General features: G+C 50.2%; 1 protein-coding gene across 6 annotated transcripts in view; it reads right to left on the bottom strand.

Moving 5' to 3' along the window:
• The window catches only part of TLN2 (talin 2), a 495,540-nt gene that overhangs the window by 56,703 nt on the left and 421,300 nt on the right, over positions 1–17,537 (bottom strand). For all 6 annotated transcript variants that reach the window (XR_012647070.1, XM_075006263.1, XM_075006264.1 and 3 more), the window contains one exon: positions 7,663–7,788. Coding sequence is in view for 5 of the 6 variants with exons in the window: in XM_075006263.1 (XP_074862364.1) it covers positions 7,663–7,788 (126 nt within the window). In the remaining variant the exon portion in view is untranslated. The remainder of the gene's footprint in view (positions 1–7,662; positions 7,789–17,537) is intronic.

Here is a 17,537-nt window from a genome sequence, read left to right on the forward strand (position 1 = left end):
TCCCTCTCGCCGGGGAAGCGGGGGTCGGCCTACTGGCATTTCAACAATAGCCTGCTGGAGGACGTGGGCTTCGTGGCATCCTTCCGGGAGTTCTGGCTGGCCTGGTGCGAGCAACGGCGTGCCTTTCCCTCGGTGCGGCGGTGGTGGGATCTGGGAAAGGTGCACGCGCGACTATACTCGGGGGGCCAGCCGGCGGCGGGATGCGCTGATAGGGCAGCTGGAATGGGAGGTCCTTGAGCTGGAGAGGCATTTAGCCACCAGCCCCGGAGATCCATCCCTCTGTGGCACGTACCAGGAGAAGAGGGACGAGCTCAGGGCCCTTGACGCCCTCCAGGCACAGGGGGCCTTGGTGAGGTCGCGAATCCAGCTCCTCTGCGAGATGGACCGCGGCTCCCGCTTCTTCTATGCCCTGGAGAAAAAGAGGGGTGCCAAAAAACACATCCTCTGCCTTCTTGCAGAGGATGGCACCCCTCTTACGGATCCGGTGGAGATGCGCGAGAGGGCTCGTGCCTTCTACGCCACCCTTTTCTCCCCGGATCCGACCGACGCTGACGCCTGCAGGGCGCTCTGGGACCAACTCCCGTCGGTCAGCACGGGTGACCAGGACTGGCTAGAGCTTCCTCTCACTCTGGCCGAGCTCTCGGAAGCCCTCTGCCTCATGCCCACCAATAAATCCCCGGGCATGGATGGGCTGACCGTGGAGTTTTATCGTGTGTTTTGGGACGTCCTTGGCCCAGACCTGCTCAGTGTCTGGGCCGAGGCCTTGCAAAGCGGGGTCCTCCCCCTGTCGTGCAGGCGTGCCATCCTCACCCTGCTGCCCAAGAAGGGGGACCCCGCGACCTCAGGAACTGGCGTCCCATCTCGCTCCTCAGCACGGACTACAAGATCATTGCTAAAGCCATCTCCCGTCGCTTGGGGTCTGTGCTGCAGGACGTGGTCCACCCCGACCAGACCTACACCGTCCCAGGCTGCACCATCCTCCATAATCTGTCCTTGGTCCGGGATCTCCTAGAGCTTGGGTGTAGAGATGGCCTGTCATTCGCCCTCCTGTCCTTGGACCAGGAGAAGGCGTTCGACAGGGCGGACCACGGGTATCTCCTGGGCACCCTGCAGGCCTTCGGCTTCAGACCCCGCTTTGTTGGGTTTCTCCGGGTGCTGTACGCTGCCTCGGAGTGCATGGTCAAGCTCAACTGGACCCTGACCACTCTGGTCAGCTTCGGACGGGGAGTACGACAAGGCTGCCTGCTCTCAGGACAGCTCTACGCCCTGGTCATCGAGCCCTTCCTCTGTCTCCTTCATCGAAGGTTAACGGGGTTGGTGCTTCCAGAGGCAGGGCTGCGGCTGGTCCTGTCGGCGTACGCCGCCGACGTGCTCCTTGTGGCTCAGGACCCAGGAGACCTGGCGCGTCTGGAGGCTTGCCAAGCCATCTACTCGGCAGCCTCCTCCGCCTGGGTCAACTGGGTCAAGAGCTCTGGCCTGGTGGTCGGGACTGGATGGCAGATGAGCTGCCTCCCGCCCGCGCTTCAGGCCATCCGGTGAAGCGCGGGTCCGCTGTCCTATCTGGGCGTCTTTCTATCCGCCACGCATCCATCTCCACCGGAAAACTGGCAGGGTTTGGAGGGCAGGGTTGCTGAGCGGTTGCGGAGGTGGGCGGGGCTGCTCCAGTGTCTCTCCCTACGGGGGAGAGCACTGGTGCTGAACCAACTAGTCCTGTCCATGCTCTGGTACCGCCTCAGCACCCTTGTCCCACCCCCGAAATTCCTGGACCAGCTCCAGAGATTAATCCTGGAGTTTTTCTGGCCAGGACTGCACTGGGTCCCTGCAGGGGTACTCCACCTTCCCCCGGAGGAGGGGGGACAGGGCCTGACTTGCATACGCACTCAGGTCCATGTCTTCCGCCTCCGGGCCCTGCAGGGACTCCTGAACACCAACACCAACAGTGCAGATAGTCCGGCATGGAGTACGTTGGCGCACGCTTTCCTCCACCGTGACCGAGGGCTCCGATACGACTGGCAGCTCTTTTATTTATCCTGGAGAGACCGTCCGCGAGGCCTCTCGGAGCTGCTGGCCTCCTACCAGGACCTCCTCTGCACTTGGCGGCTGCTCGCAGCCTCCAGGTCCTTAGGGGCCACCGCGGGGGAAGACCTCCTCGCGGAGCCCCTGCTACACAACCCCCACCTTCGTGTGCAGGCGGCGGAGTCTCCCGAGGTGCACCGGAGGTTGGTCCTAGGTGGAATTACCAGGGTTGGAGACCTCCTGGACTATGACCGGGGGGACTGGATGGAGGCCCCGGCGCTCGCCCAGTGCATGGGGCTCTCCAACCTACGCTCCCACCCCCCGTCGCGTACTCGAGGAGGTGAAGGCCGCCCTGCCGCCCACTGCTCACGTCTACCTCGGCCGGGTCCTGTGAGAGGGTGCACCCCGCCCCCCTCTCACTCCTAGCCCTCCAGACCTCTCCGTGGGCCCCCGGCTTTGCAATCCTGCCTGCCCCCCTCCCCTCCACCACCTCAGCCGGCTGCATACCTTGCAGCCGGTCCCCTTCCGAACCGCGCCTGGACATCTTCTGTACGCGCTCGTGCTTCACACGCTCCACTTCCCCACCCTCGTGTCCCGCCCCGACCACAAGTGGCGGGACCTCTTGCCGCCATTGGAGGGTGGGGAGCCCCGGTGGGCCAGCCTCTACTCCACCTTGGTCCCGCGGCCCGCCGGGGACATCAGCTGGAAAATCCTCCATGGAGCGGTGAGCACGGGCGTGTACCTGGCGCGGTTCACCCTCATCCCAGAGACCTGCACCTTCTGTGGCATGAGGGAGAACCTGGCGCACATCTATGTTGAGTGTGCCAGGCTGCAGCCCCTCTTCCAGCTCCTCCAGAACCTCCTCTTGAGGTTCTGGCTGCACTTTTCCTCGCACCTCCTCATCTTGTCACACCCTATCCGCGGCCCTACAAAGTCGCAGGACCTCCTCGTCTGCCTCCTCCTGGCCATGGCCAAAATGGCCATCTACAAAACCAGGGAGAGGAGGCTGGCAGAGGGGGCGACCTGCGACTGTGGGGCCTACTTCCGTTCCTCCCTTCGCTCACGAATCTGAGCAGAGTTCCTCTGTGCGGCGTCCACCAACTCCCTGGACACCTTCGAGGAGCAGTGGGCGCTGTCCGGGGTCCTCTGCTCGGTATCCCCTTCCGACTCCCTCATTTTAAATCTTTGACCCTCACTCCCGTCCCTGTTTTTTCCTTTGTTGTCCCCCGTATCCATTTGGTGACTGGGTGTTTTTAGTGGGCCCCCCCTCACTGTGAGAGGGGCCTTTTAGCCGTGGGCAGGCTATGCCTGCCCACCTCCCCCGCAGTAACTCCAATATGAGGCCCTTCTGCTTGTTTGGGCTTCCTTCACCCTGGTCCTGCCACAGGGAAAACTGATGCACAAAGAAGTAACCTAATAAAACAGTGGCACAAGCTGTCCAAATCCTGTTCTCTGACCAACAGACACCTCTGCTTAGAAGCATGGCCTGTGAAAAATGCAATCGGACAGTATACTATATCTTACAGAAAGCCTGCATGAGATCTCGAGACCATTTTCTAAAAGCTGAAAGTTCCAAGTCAGCACCTCAACAGCTCAACACTTGTACTATGGACTTCCAAATACTCATTTGCTACTTTTGTTATAGGATTTAAGTACACATTTGCATAAGGTAAACTTTTAGTCTTGCAATCTGAATACATTAGTCCATTCTCCCTCCTGGTGGACATGTCTGCAGAGGGTCAGAGCTGCCTGTCAAGACCAAGTACAAGCCATTAACTAGCTGTTGTACAATGATTTAGAAAACTCACATTATGTTTATGTATCAGGGAGGTAGCCGTGTTAGTCTGTAGCCTCGAGAACAATAAAAAGTCCTGTGGCACCTTATAGACTAACAGATATTTTGGAGCATAAGCTTTCATGGGCAAAGACCCGTTTCATCAGATGCATGAGTCGGGGTGGGGGTGGTTTCAGAGGGGTATTTAAAGAATGGGGTCCCAGTAAAAGGGAGGATCAGAGCTGACAAGGTCTATTCAGCAAGGTGGAAATGGCCCATTATCAATAGTAGGTATCAAAAGAGGAAAAAACAAGTCAGATCAGACAGGGTGATATGAGCCATTGTCATTGGCTCCAGTTATGCAGCAGCATCCAGACCTGTGCCGACTTTGGTAATCTCAGAGGAATGTACGAGGGTATGAAGAAGGCATTAGGACCCACCCAGAACAAGATGGCACCTCTGAAATCCAAATCTGGTGAAGTCATCGCTGACAAAGCCAAACAGATGGAGCGCTGGGTCGAGCACTACTCCGAGCTGTACTCACGCGAGAATGTTGTGGTTGACGCAGCCCTCGATGCTGCCGAGCTCCTACCAGTAATGGACGAACTGGATCAAGAACTGACTGTGGATGAACTGAAGGCAGCCATCGACAGCATTGCAGCAGGAAAGGCCCCTGGTCAGGATGGTATACCACCAGAGGTAATCAAATGTGCCGCGGACACACTCCTTGAACCCCTGCATGAGCTGCTGCGCCTGTGCTGGAAAGAGGGTGAGGTTCCACAGGATATGTGTGACGCTAACATTGTAATGTTGTATAAGAACAAAGGAGACAGAAGCGACTGCAACAACTACCGTGGAATCTCCCTCCTAAGTGTCACTGGTAAACTGTTCGCTCGCGTCATCCTTGGCAGACTCCAGAAGATTGCTGAGAGGGTGTACCCCGAATCGCAGTGCGGATTCCGTGCAGAGAGGTCTACCGTTGACATGGTCTTCTCTCTAAGGCAGCTGCAGGAGAAGTGCAGGGAGCAGAGAAAGCCACTCTACATAGCCTTCATTGACTTGACCAAGGCTTTTGACTTGGTCAGCAGGGATGGTCTGTCCAAACTGCTCCACAAGATAGGCTGTCCTCCACGGTTACTCAAGATGATCCAGTCGTTCCACGAAAACATGAGAGGAACCATCCAATATGACGGTGCATTATCGGATGCTTTCAGAATCAGGAGCGGCGTCAAACAAGGATGCGTGCTTGCTCCGACATTGTTCGGGATCTTCTTCGCACTCCTCCTGAAGCATGCCTTTGGATCTTCAACAGAGGGCATCTTGCTGCACACAAGATCTGATGGGAAACTGTTTAACCTTGCAAGGCTGAGAGCTAAGACTAAGGTGTGAGAAGTCCTCATCAGAGACATACTGTTCGCAGATGCTGCTGCTGTAGTGTCTCACACAGAAGACCAGCTTCAAAAACTGCTGGATCGGTTCTCCAAAGCGTGCAAGGACTTTGTGCTTACCATCAGCCTAAAGAAGACAAATGTACTCGGTCAAGATGTTGCTGAATCCCCATCAATCAGCATTGACAACTATACATTAGAGGTCGTCCACAAGTTCATGTACCTCGGGTCCACCATCACTGATACCCTGTCGTTGGACACTGAGCTAAATAGGAGGATCGGAAAAGCGGCCACAACTCTGTCCAGACTCAGCAAGAAAGTGTGGAATAACAACAAGCTGTACACTCACACCAAAATGCAAGTCTACAGAGCCTGCATCCTCAGCACCCTCCTTTATGGCAGCGAGACTTGGACCCTGTATGCCTGCCAGGAAAAGAGGCTGAACTACTTCCACTTGCGCTGCCTCAGGCGCATCCTTGGAATATCATGGAAGGACAGAGTTACCAACACCGCCGTCCTCGAGCAAGCTGGAATCCCAACCATGCACACCCTTCTCAGGCAGCGTCGACTCCGCTGGCTTGGCCACGTCCAAAGGATGAATGATGGAAGGATTCCAAAAGACATCATGTATGGTGAGCTAGCCTCTGGCAAAAGACCCCCCGGACGCCCCCAGTTGCGTTACAAAGATGTCTGCAAGAGAGACCTCAGAGAGGTAGACATTGAGCTGGACAACTGGGAAGAACTAGCAGATGACCGCGGCAGATGGAGGCAGGGGTTACACAAGGGCCTTCAGAAGGGCGAGTTGAAGATCAGACAGCTAGCAGAGGAGAAACAAGCGCACAGAAAGCACAATAAGGACTTGCCAGACACCCACTACATCTGCAAGAGATACAGCAAGGACTGTCACTCTCGTGTGGGTCTTTATAGTCACAATAGACGCTGCAAATGAAGTCTTAAATTGAAACTTTAAAGGGCGCGATCCATAGTCTGTGCAGACTGAAGGATGCCTACTGAGAGTCTAATGGGGAGATCTTAACACCCAGGGCAGAGAAGCTGCTTTTGTAAGCTGCGAGCCACTCCCAGTCTCTGTTTAATCTTTGGTTAACAGAGTCAAATTTGAAAATATATTGCAGCTCAGAGATTTCTCTCTCCATTTGATTTCTGAAATTTCTTTGTTTCAGGACTGCCATCCTTAAATCTGCTACTGAGGGTCCAGGGAGATTGAAGTGTTCCCCCAAGGGCTTCTGCACATTACCATTCCTGATGTCTGATTTATGTCCATTTATTCTTTTACGGAGAGACTGTCCAGTTTGGCCAATGTAAATTGCAGTGGGGCATTGCTGGCACATGATGGCATATATTATATTAGTAGCTGTGCAGGTAGAGGAGCCCCTGATGGTATGGTTGATGTTAGGTCCTGTGATGATGTCACTGGTGTTGATATGTGAGCAGAGTTGGCAGCAAGGACCATTGCAGGGGCTGGTTCCAGGCCTGGAGCCATTGGTTTGTGATTTGTAGTGGCTGGTGAGGATTTGTTTAAGGTTGGCAGGCTGTCTATAGGTGAGGACAAGCCTGCCTCCCAAGGTCTGTAAGAGTGAAGTGTCATTGTCCAGGATGGTTTGCAGATCACTGATGATGTGTTGGAGAGGCCTTAGGTGGGGGCTGTATGTGATGGTCAGTGGTGTTCTCTTGTTTTCCTTGTGAGGCCTGTCTTGTAGCAGGTGGCTTCTGGGTACCCGTCTGGCTCTGTCCATCTGTTTCCTCACTTTTCCTCGCCCTCACTTCCTTAGGTGGGTATTGTAGTTTTGAGAACAGCTTGGAAAGGTCTTGTAGATGTTTGTCTCTATCCGATGGATCAGACCAAATACAGTTGTACCTTTTGATACCTACTGTTGATAATGGGCCATTTCCACCTTGCTGAACAGACCTTGTCAGCTCTGGCCCTCCCTTTTACTGGGACCCCATTCTTTAAATACCCCTCTGAAACCACCCCCCAACTCATGCATCTGATGAAGTGGGTCTTTGCCCATGAAAGCTTATGCTCCAAAATATCTGTTAGTCTATAAGGTGCCACAAGATTTCTTATTATGTTTATGGTCACTGACGTGAATGTTACTATCCAGCTTTCCACCAGACACAAACCACCTAGTTAAGTTGGTGAGATACAGCTGAAACAAAGGGTGAGTGGTAATAGACTGAAGCGAACTAGAATTCATTAGCAGCAACGAAGGGTCCTGTGGCACCTTATAGACTAACAGAAAAGTTTTGAGCATGAGCTTTCGTGAGTTAACTCACTTCTTCAGATGCTAGAATTCATTGGCATCTGTCTTTAGGATCCATAGAACAAAGTGATGCTAGATAGTTATTTAAATAAACATCAAGGCAAACAGGAAGCAATAAGCAAGGGACCATTTTCAACTTCCCTAACAGAAGCTGAGGTAACCTCTTCAAGATTTCTCTTAAAAGGAGAGATACTGTACATACCTTGGCTGCACCTTTGAGCTGGTACATGGATGGATCATCGGCTGGTTTGCTAGCAGCTCCTTTTGTAGCACCAATGAGATCAGAAAGGGCTTTAGCAACATCCTTGATAGCATTGATCAGTACAACCTAGAAGGATGAAAAATTTGGATGCAAGATTAGTATAATCACATCTCAGGGCAGGCTGTACATTGAAGGAGTTTGCTAAGTACATGGCAAATGTTAGTACACAGTGTTAGAGAAAAAGCCACTGTATGCACAAGTGCTAAAAAAAACAACATGTATTTTCCTGCAAAATGATAAAAAGAGAGCTACCTGTTTCCATATCTGGTGTTCTTTGAGATGTATTGCTCATGTCCATTCCATGTTAGATGCATGTGCTTTCCACATGCAATGGCACTGGAAGTTTTTCCATTAGCAATATCCATAGGGGAGAGCACCTCCTTGATGGAAATTATGACAGTGGGTAAATAGCTTGGGTCATGGTTACAGATACAGCTATCTGTCTTTTCTTCTCTAAGTGCTTGCTCATGTCCATTCTACAGTAGGTGACTCCAAAGAGTACCCTCACAGGTAGGTAGATGTTCACAGCCATGAAGACTAGCACAGCTCTGCTGAATCCACCTTCATCTTTGGCCTGCTGAGTGAGGGCATAATGAGACACGGAAGTGTGGAGAGAGGACCACGTCAGACTCCAAGATATCCGGGATCGGGATGTGCACCAGGAAGGCCACTGAAAACCCCTCTGATGTACTTGAATGGGCGCTGCTGATTGGCGAAGGTGGGACTTTGGCCAGCTTGTAGCAAATCTTTAAGCAAGATGTGATCCAGTTGGGAATCCTCCGTAAAAAACTGGGAGGCCCTTCATCCTATCTGCTGTAACAAGGAAGACCTAGGTCAATTTATGTAATGGCTTGGTATGCTCCAAGTAAAAAACCAAAGTCTGCCAGATGTCCAGGGCATGCAGACAGCTCTCATCAGCAATCTTGTGTGCCTTGGACCAGAACGCTGGTAGGAGCACGTCCTGGTTCATAGGGTAGGAAGATATCATCTTCCGCAGGAAGGCCAAGTGGGGCTGCTGCTGGACTTTGTCCTCGTAAAAACTACATATGGTGGTTCCAAGGACTAGGCCTTAATCTCTGAGATTCATCTTGCAGACCTCACTCCCACCAGGAAAGTGGACCTCTAGGACAAGTAGGACAGGGAGCAGGCCCCTAGAAGCTTGAAGGGTAGGCCTGTGAGCCTGAAGAGGATCAGGTTAAGGTCCCACTGCAGGACAAGGTCCTATACCTCTGGGTAAAGCATCTTAAGACCTCTCAGCAATTTGACTGTCATGTCATGGGAAAACACTGTCTAACCCTGGAGATGGCACAAGGTGCGTGCTGATGGAAGAGTGCTAGGGCATCCACATCTCCCTGTCTCAAATACATGACCAAGACTTATGGGGGGCAGGGGTGGTCCCTCAAAGCCCTGGGGATCTGGGAAGAAGGCAGCCATTGGCACTCCCTGGGAGCCCGGGAAAGTGGCAGCCACCGGTGATCCCCAGGAAAGAGGCAGCTACTGGTGATCCCCAGCAGCCCTGGGAAAGTGGCAGCTGCCCATGCTCCCTGTTTCCCTGAGGCCGCGGGTGGGGGCAAATACAGGACAATGAGTCCCTTTAAAAGTCCCCAAGGCTGCTGGTGACATCCCAAATACGTGACTGTCCTGTCCAATACAGGACAGATGGTCACCCCAGTGAGTGCAGTGATGAACGCAACAACGTGAAGAAGAAATGCTGCACTCTGACACTCAGTGAGAAAACTGTGTCTGCTTAGCCAGGTTAGTTAGCCTGGTGGATGACTTCCTGTGTTCCAGAAGCAGCTGCTGGACCCCCTCTGCGCAAGCGTGCTTCTGTGGTATCAACCATGAAAAATCTCAAGGTTGGAGTACAGGAGGGAGAGGGACCATGGCTATCTCATCCAGGAATGAGGAGGAAGAAGGCGGCCCTGGTTTTAGTGCCCCACTCAGCACTGTGAACACTGGTGCCACCTCTTCATGTGGGGTTGAAGGAGACACTGCCAGTGACGATCCACACTGAGTTGAGAGGTGGGGACTATGTGCTTGTCTAAAATCTCAGCTGCTGACTAGGTCACTTGAGATTGGGTGCGTGAGGCTCTGGGCAGGCCAATGGTATCCTGGAGCTAACCACAGACTTTGGTGCCACTGCACTGGCTGTGGTGCCACAGGTCCCACTGGAGGGGGTTGGTCTGGCACTGGCAGAGAGCTCTGGATTGAAGAGGGGTTGGAGTCCATGCACCTGCCACTCAGTGACTGGGAGATTTTAGAGGGTAGTTGGGATTGATACTGAGCCCAAGACTGTGAGTCCAACTTCGAGGACTTGGATTCCCTTTGAGCCTGGCTATTCCTGGATAAGCTGTGGGCAGCGGACGTGTGGTGGCTTGTAGCTAGCCACTTAGCGCTTCTTACGTGATGATGGGGCTGGGACCTGGAGCATGAGGAGGCGTGTGAGCTGCTCCCGTATCTGATCAACAACTGGGAAGAAGGGCATCCTTGTTTGTATGGGTGGCATCCCAGTGGTGCCATTGGCTTATGGATCCTCAGTGCGGATGCTCTCGTTTGGTGTGTGCAGCACGCGCCTCTGAGGCTCTGTATTCCCACATGGGTGAGCTGTGCTGTGAGCCCCTTTGCCTTGGAGCCCAGCCCTACAGTCTGAGGGCAGTTAGCAAGGCTGGCCTTTCCCTGGTTATCTCCCAAAGATCGCAGGCTGGGGAGAGGTGCCTGGTTCTTTCCCTGGCCGGAGTTGGGTGCTGACGAGGAGGGAAGCCCACTGTGCCAAGCACAGATTTACCTCTGGAACGCTGAGTCATGGAGCCCTGAGAGTTCTGCTGTTTGGAGGGGGAGGGATGGAGCAGAATGAGGTGTTCTGCTCTTAGCTATTACCACATGTAAACTAATTATAAAGAAAGACTAACAACAGAGAGAAGGCTGGAGCAAACTGTTCTGCTGCACTATCACGAGAGGCAAAAAGGAACTGGGGGTGGGGGAAACATGCAGAGCCCCTTATACCATGCTAGGGAGACACCACTCCAGGGGTTGCGAGAGGTGCTCTCCTAGGGGTACTGCTAGATGGGCAGCTGCTAGAGGAAAAACTTTCAGCACCGGTACATTTGGTAAGCACGCACACCTACTGTGGAATGGACATGAGCAAGGATTCCAAGGACTGACTTTGAGCTGTCTGTCATCACTTGCAAACCACTTAAATCCAACATTTTATACTTAATAAAATTACTTTTGTTTATTATCAGGTACAGTGTAAATAACTGTAGCCAGCGGGGGTGGGGAGCGGACAACAGCCATGCATCTCTCTCCTTCATTGACAAAGGGGGTGAATATCTTAGAAGCTTGCTCTATATAAACATTATGCATAGCCAGACAGATGTATCCGGGATTTTGATCCCATTTGGGTTGCACACCAGGGTGCTGTATCACGTCCCTGTAACCCCAACTCTGCGCACCTTTGTACGGGGAGACCAGAGCTTCTGGCTCAATAGGATAGGGTGTTGGGGTGCCCCAGCGGGTGGAAAGGAGAGTTCAGTGGTCTAGTCAGCCCATCAGGTAACAATCCCAAGTGGTGTTCTCGTCTATCCTCCCTGTGGAAGGAAGGGGTCCGCGTAGGGATCGTCGAATCACAGAGGTAAATGCGTGGTTGCATAGGTGGTGCAGCACGGAAGGATTTGGTTTCTTTGACCATGGGATTCTCTTTCGTGAACAGGGATTGCTGGGAAGAGACGGGATCCACCTCACAAAGAGAGGAAGGAGCATCTTTGCGGGCAGGCTTGCAAACCTAGTGAGGAGGGCTTTAAAATAGGTTCATCGGGGGAAGGTGACACAAGCCCTGAGGTAAGTGGGGAAGGAGGAGGGAACCATCAAGTGAAGAGGGTGAAGAGGAGGAAGTGGGCCAATCAGCCACTTCTCTAAGATGCTTGTACACTAATGCCAGAAGCCTGGGGAAGACAGGAAGAATTACAGGCCCTGGCACAGTCAAAGCAGTATGAGGTGGTTGGAATAACAGAGACTTGGTGGGATGATTTGCATAACTGGAGCATGGTCATGGAAGGTTATAAACTGTTTAGGAAGGACAGATGGGGAGAAAAGGAGGAAGAATTGTGCTCTATGTGAGGGAGCAGTAAGATTGCTCAGAGCTCCAGTATGAGGAAGGAGAAAATCCAGTTAAGTGTCTTTGGGTTAAGCTTAGAGGCAGAAGTAACAGAGGTGATGTTGTAGTTGGTGTCTGCTATAGACCGCCAGATCAGGGAGATGAGACAGATGAGGCTTTCTTCAGGCAGCTAAGTGAAGCTTCCAGATCACAGGCCCTGGTTCTCATGGGAGACTTTAACCATCCGGACATTTGTTGGGAGACCAATACATCAGCACACAGACAATCCAGGAAGTTTTTGGAGAATGCTGGGGATAACTTATTGGTACAAGTGCTAAAGGAACCAACCAGGGGCCATGCACAACTTGACCTACTGCCCACAAACAGGGAAGAACTAGTAGGAGAAATAGAAGTGGGAGGAAACCTGGGCTACAGCGACCAGGAGATGGTAGATTTCAAGATATGTACAAAAGGAAGAAAGGTGAGCAGTAACAGACAGACCCTTGATTTCAGAACAGTAGACTTCAATTCCCTGAGAGACCGGGGCTACGTCTACACGTGCACGCTACATCGAAATAGCTTATTTCGATGTAGCGACATCGAAATAAGCTATTTCGATGAATAACGTCTACACATCCTCCAGGGCTGGCAACGTCGACGTTCAACTTCGACGTTGGGCAGCACCACATCGAAATAGGCGCTGAGAGGGAACGTCTACACGCCAAAGTAGCACACATTGAAATAAGGGTGCCAGGAACAGCTGCAGACAGGGTCACAGGGCGGACTCAACAGCAAGCCGCTCCCTTAAAGGGCCCCTCCCAGACACAGTTGCACTAAACAACACAAGATCCACAGAGCCGACAACTGGTTGCAGACCCTGTGCATGCAGCATGGATCTCCAGCTGCCGCAGCAGCAGCCAGAAGCCCTAGGCTAAGGGCTGCTGCACACAATGACCATAGAGCCCCGCAGTGGCTGGAGAGAGAGCGTCTCTCAACCCCTCAGCTGATGGTCGCCATGGCGGACCCCGCTATTTCGATGTTGCAGGACGCAGATCGTCTACACGTGCCCTACTTCGACGTTCAACTTCGAAGTAGGGCGCTATTCCCATCCCCTCATGCGGTTAGCGACTTTGACGTCTCGCCACCTAACGTCGATTTCAACTTCGAAATAGCGCCCAACACGTGTAGCTGTGACGGGCGCTATTTCGAAGTTGGTGCCGCTACATCGAAGTAGCATGCACGTGTAGACGTGGCCCGGATGAGCAGGATCCCCTGGGAAATGAAGATGAAGGGGAAAAGACTTCAAGAGAACTGGCAGTATTTTAAACAAGTCTTACTGAAGGCACAGGAACAAGCCATCCCGCTGCATAGTAAGAAATGCAGACATGGTAGGCAACCAGCTTGGCTTAATGGGGAAATCCTTAGTCAGCTTAAACTCAAAAAGGATGCATACAAGAAATGGAAACGTGGACAGTTGACGAAGGAGTATAAATATACAGCTGGAGAATGTTGGTCAGTAATCAGGAAAGCGAAAGCACAACTGGAACTGCAGCTGGCAAGGGATGTGAAGAGTAACAAGAAGGTTTTCTACAGGCATGTTAACAATAAATGTGCTATCAGAGAAGGTGTGGGGCCATTACTGGATGAGGGAGGTAACCTAGTGACAGATGATGTAGGAAAAGCTGAAGTACTCAATGTTTTTTTTGCCTCAGTCTTCACGGACAAAGTCTACTTCCACAGGATGGTCCTAGACAATGCAGTATGGGAAGGTGGAGGGCAGCCATCTGTGGGGAAGGAACAAGTTCTGAGCTATCTAGAAAAATTAGATATGCACAAATACATGGGTGTGGATTTAATGCACCTGAAGGTATTGAGGGAATTGGCAGAGGGCAATGCTGAACCTTTGGCCATTATCTTTGAAGGCTCTTGGAGATCGGGGGAGATACTGGATGACTGGAAAAAGGCAAATGTAGTGCCCATCTTTAAAAAAGGAAAGGAGGACAATCCAGGGAACTATTGAGCCGTCAGCCTTACCTCAATCCCTGGGAAAAAAATGGAGGAAATCCTCAAGGAATCCATTTTGGGGCACTTGAAAGAGGGGAAAGTGATCAAAAGTAGCCAACATGGATTCACCAGGGGCAAGTCCTGTCTGACCAATCTGATTAGCTTCTATACCAAGGTAACAAGCTCTGTGGACATGAGGAAGTCAGTGGATGTGACATACCTTGAGTTTAGCAAAGCTTTTGATATGGTCTCCCACAACATTCTTGTCCATAAGTTACGGAAATGTGGTTTGAATCCCTGGACTATAAGATGGATAGAAAGCTGGCTTGATGGTCGGTCCCAAAGGGTAGTGGTCAATGGCTCAATATCTGGATGGTGGCCCGTTTCCAGTGAAGTGCCCCAAGGCTTGGTTCTGGGGCTGGTGTTATTCAACACCTTTATTAATGACCTGGATGAGGGACTGGACTGAATCCTCAGGAAATTTGCGGATGACACAAAACTAGGGGGAGAGGTAGATACGTTGGAAGGTAGAAAGAAAATCCAGAGGGACCTGGATAAATTGGAGGACTGGGCCAAAAGAAATCTGATGAGGTTCAACAAGGAGAAGTGTAGAGTCCTGCACCTGGGGTGGAAGAATTTCAAGCATTGTTATAGGGTGGAGACTGACTGGCTCAGCAGCAGTACGATGGAAAGGGACCTAGGGGTTATGGTGGATGAAAGGCTGGATATGAGTAAACAGTGTGCCCTTGTAGCCAAGAAGGCTAATGGCATACTAGGGTGTATTAGGGGGAACATTTCAAGCAGATCTAGAGGAGTAGTTACTCCCCTCTATTCGGCACTGGTGAGGCCACATCTTGTGTCCAGTTTTGGGCCCCCCAGTATAAAAAGAATATGGATCTGCTGGAGCAGGTTCAGCGGAGGGCAACAAAAATGATTAAGGGGGATGGAGCACAAGACCTACAAGGATAGGCTGAGGGATTTGGGCTTGTTTAGTTTACAGAAGAGAAGACTTAGGGGTGATTTAATAGCACCCTTCAACTTTCTGTAGGGGAGCTCTAAAGAGGAGGGTGAGAAACTGTTCTCTGTGGTGTCAGATGACAGAAGAAGGAGTAATGGTCTGAAGTTGAAGAGGGAGAGGTGTACGTTAGATATTAGGAAAAACTACTTCACCAGGAGGGTGGTGAAACATTGGAATGCATTGCCTAGAGAGGTGGTGGATTCTCCATCCCTTGAATTTTTTAAGTCCTGGCTTGACAAGGTCCTGGCTGGGATGACCTAGTGGGGCTTGATCCTGCTTGAAGCAGGGGGCTGGACTAGATGACCTCCTGAGGTCCCTTCCAGCCCTATGATTCTGTGAGACCAGCCTGTTACAGCAAACACACTTCTGAAATGGAATGGACAAGAGCAAGCACTCAAAGAACGTGTGCAACTGTATGTATTCACTGGACAGGGGAAGAAAATAGTGAAAGAGGTATTGGACATCAACAGGCGCTGAGCCCATGATTGTCGATGATGATGATGATTTTATATAATGTTCAGAACCCACTTCTGCCACTGTCTTCTGTAATTAAATATTTCTCTCAGGTAGGATTTCTCCCTTTCGCAGACAGGAGATTATTCACCTCAGTGCTCTGTTCAGCATTAGAATAGAATGAGAGCAATTCAATTGAGTACAAACTTACAACTTGATCCTCCTTTGGTGAAAGACTCCATTTACTGCAACCTCAGCTACCGTTCTGACAAATGTCAGCATATCAGACATGCTTGGTGTGCCCTAGAGATACTCCATTTAAAGGGAAGCGAGTTAATATAGCCTAGTTTTCTATGAGCCCCCAAGGAAATAAATGATGAACGGCTTGCCTGAGGTTTGAGTCAGTAGTAGTAAAATCCAAGTAAATTGGCTCTCAGACCAAGTACGGGGTAGGGAGTGGGGAGCGAGTATATTATTGCCTTCTATGTGATCACATTAATTATTCCCAGGTAACACCAAAATAGTTCTCCAAAATCCCCTTCCACATTCCATTCTCATCTGCTAAATGGTCAGATACTTCAACCTTTTCCTTTGCTTTAATGATATCAGCCCTCTTTCAAAGTGATAATATGTATGGAAAATAGATAGCTCAAAGAAGAAAAGATACATGAATCTACTACTTCTCAGTAATAGAAATAAAAACTTTAGCACATTCTCAGTTCAGCCTCTTTTGCAGTTCATTAAAATCTATGGCTAAATTAGAATCTTTTCTTCTTCATGAATGCTTACTCAAGCTTGGGTAATTCAGAGCCTCTTTGATTAGCAATGAGGAAAGGAAAAGACCCAAAGAGCTAATGCAGATAGAGAATAGTAACAGAGAAGTGGGTCTGTCCCACAAATGCTCACCTAATAAATTATTTTGCTACTCTTTAAAGTGCTACCTGACTGCTTTTTGTTTTGAGAGTATATAGAGAAGTGAGAGTTGCACCAGTCTGGCTATTTTACACAGCTATGGCCACATCCCACCCACTCGCAAAGAGAAAGAGAGAGAGAGAGATACGCATGGACACTTTTCAGGCTTCTGTGGCTTCAACAACCTGAGTTAAATGAGCTCCAAACTTATATGGAAAAGTTACTTTCTGTACCTTGTGCTGACACTATTGAAATGTCTGTACATAGGACACACACTATAATGGAACTATAATTTGACCTTCCTTCCTTCACCCCTCCCTCACCTTCGCTTATAACACCACATATACTAGTGGTACAAATAAACAGAAATCACTTGGCACTAGCAATTAGTGGGGACAAAGCCAGAAGGTATAATAAATTACTTAAAATTCCCCAGTGCTGCTGGCTCCAAATATTACATTACCAAAAGTTGCTCCTGAAGCAAACATCTTCAGTTTCAGACATTCCCCCTCCCCACCTGAGCCCCAGAGGAAAGCTCTGGAAGTTGACACTGGAACAAAGATTTTGTGAGATTCAAGAGGGGAGAGAGAGACACATTTTTTCCAGTATCAGAGGGGTAGCCAGGTTAGTGTGTATCATCAAAAACAACAAGAAGTGCTGTGGCACATAGACCAGTGGTTCCCAAACTTTTCAGCACCATGCCCCCCCTTTTGATTTTTTGGAGACCTTCACGCCCCCCCACCTCTTCTTTACCATCATCGAACCCCTCTTTAACTAAAAATTCAATTCATAATTTAAAACAAACACAAAAACTTGATATAAAAATGCTATTTAAAATTAAAAATAAGCACAAATAGTTTTTCCTGGCCCAAAAACTTAATAAAAATGTAACTGAACATCAGAAACAGCAGAAACAAAATGAATTTAACATGAAGGATGTTGCTGCATTTTCATCACTATTTGGGAATCCTGGGTTTGAAAGATGAAAGTGCGCAACGCAAATCATTTTCGACATCCAGTCTATTTCTTCATTTCATTTTTAATGCGACTAAACTTGAAAAGCTTTTTTCACAGGGGTATATTGACAGAAATAATACGTAGCACTTCTTCCCCAACTTTCAAGTATGTTGGGAAATATTTTATCCAAAATTCCTCCAAGATTGAGTTTTCAAAATTCTTTTGCACTTGAATCAGATTTTATTTCGAGTGCTTGTTCTTGCAATGCTTCTGGCAGTGTATCAACATCAACACTGAATGGATTGCTTACTAAGTTATGAATGGGGTTGCCAGAAAAGTTGTCTGGAAAATGGCGGATAGCAGACTCAGTAGACCTGT

Source organism: Carettochelys insculpta, chromosome 12 (assembly GCF_033958435.1).
Source record: "Carettochelys insculpta isolate YL-2023 chromosome 12, ASM3395843v1, whole genome shotgun sequence".
NCBI classification, from domain to species: Eukaryota; Metazoa; Chordata; order Testudines; family Carettochelyidae; genus Carettochelys; species Carettochelys insculpta.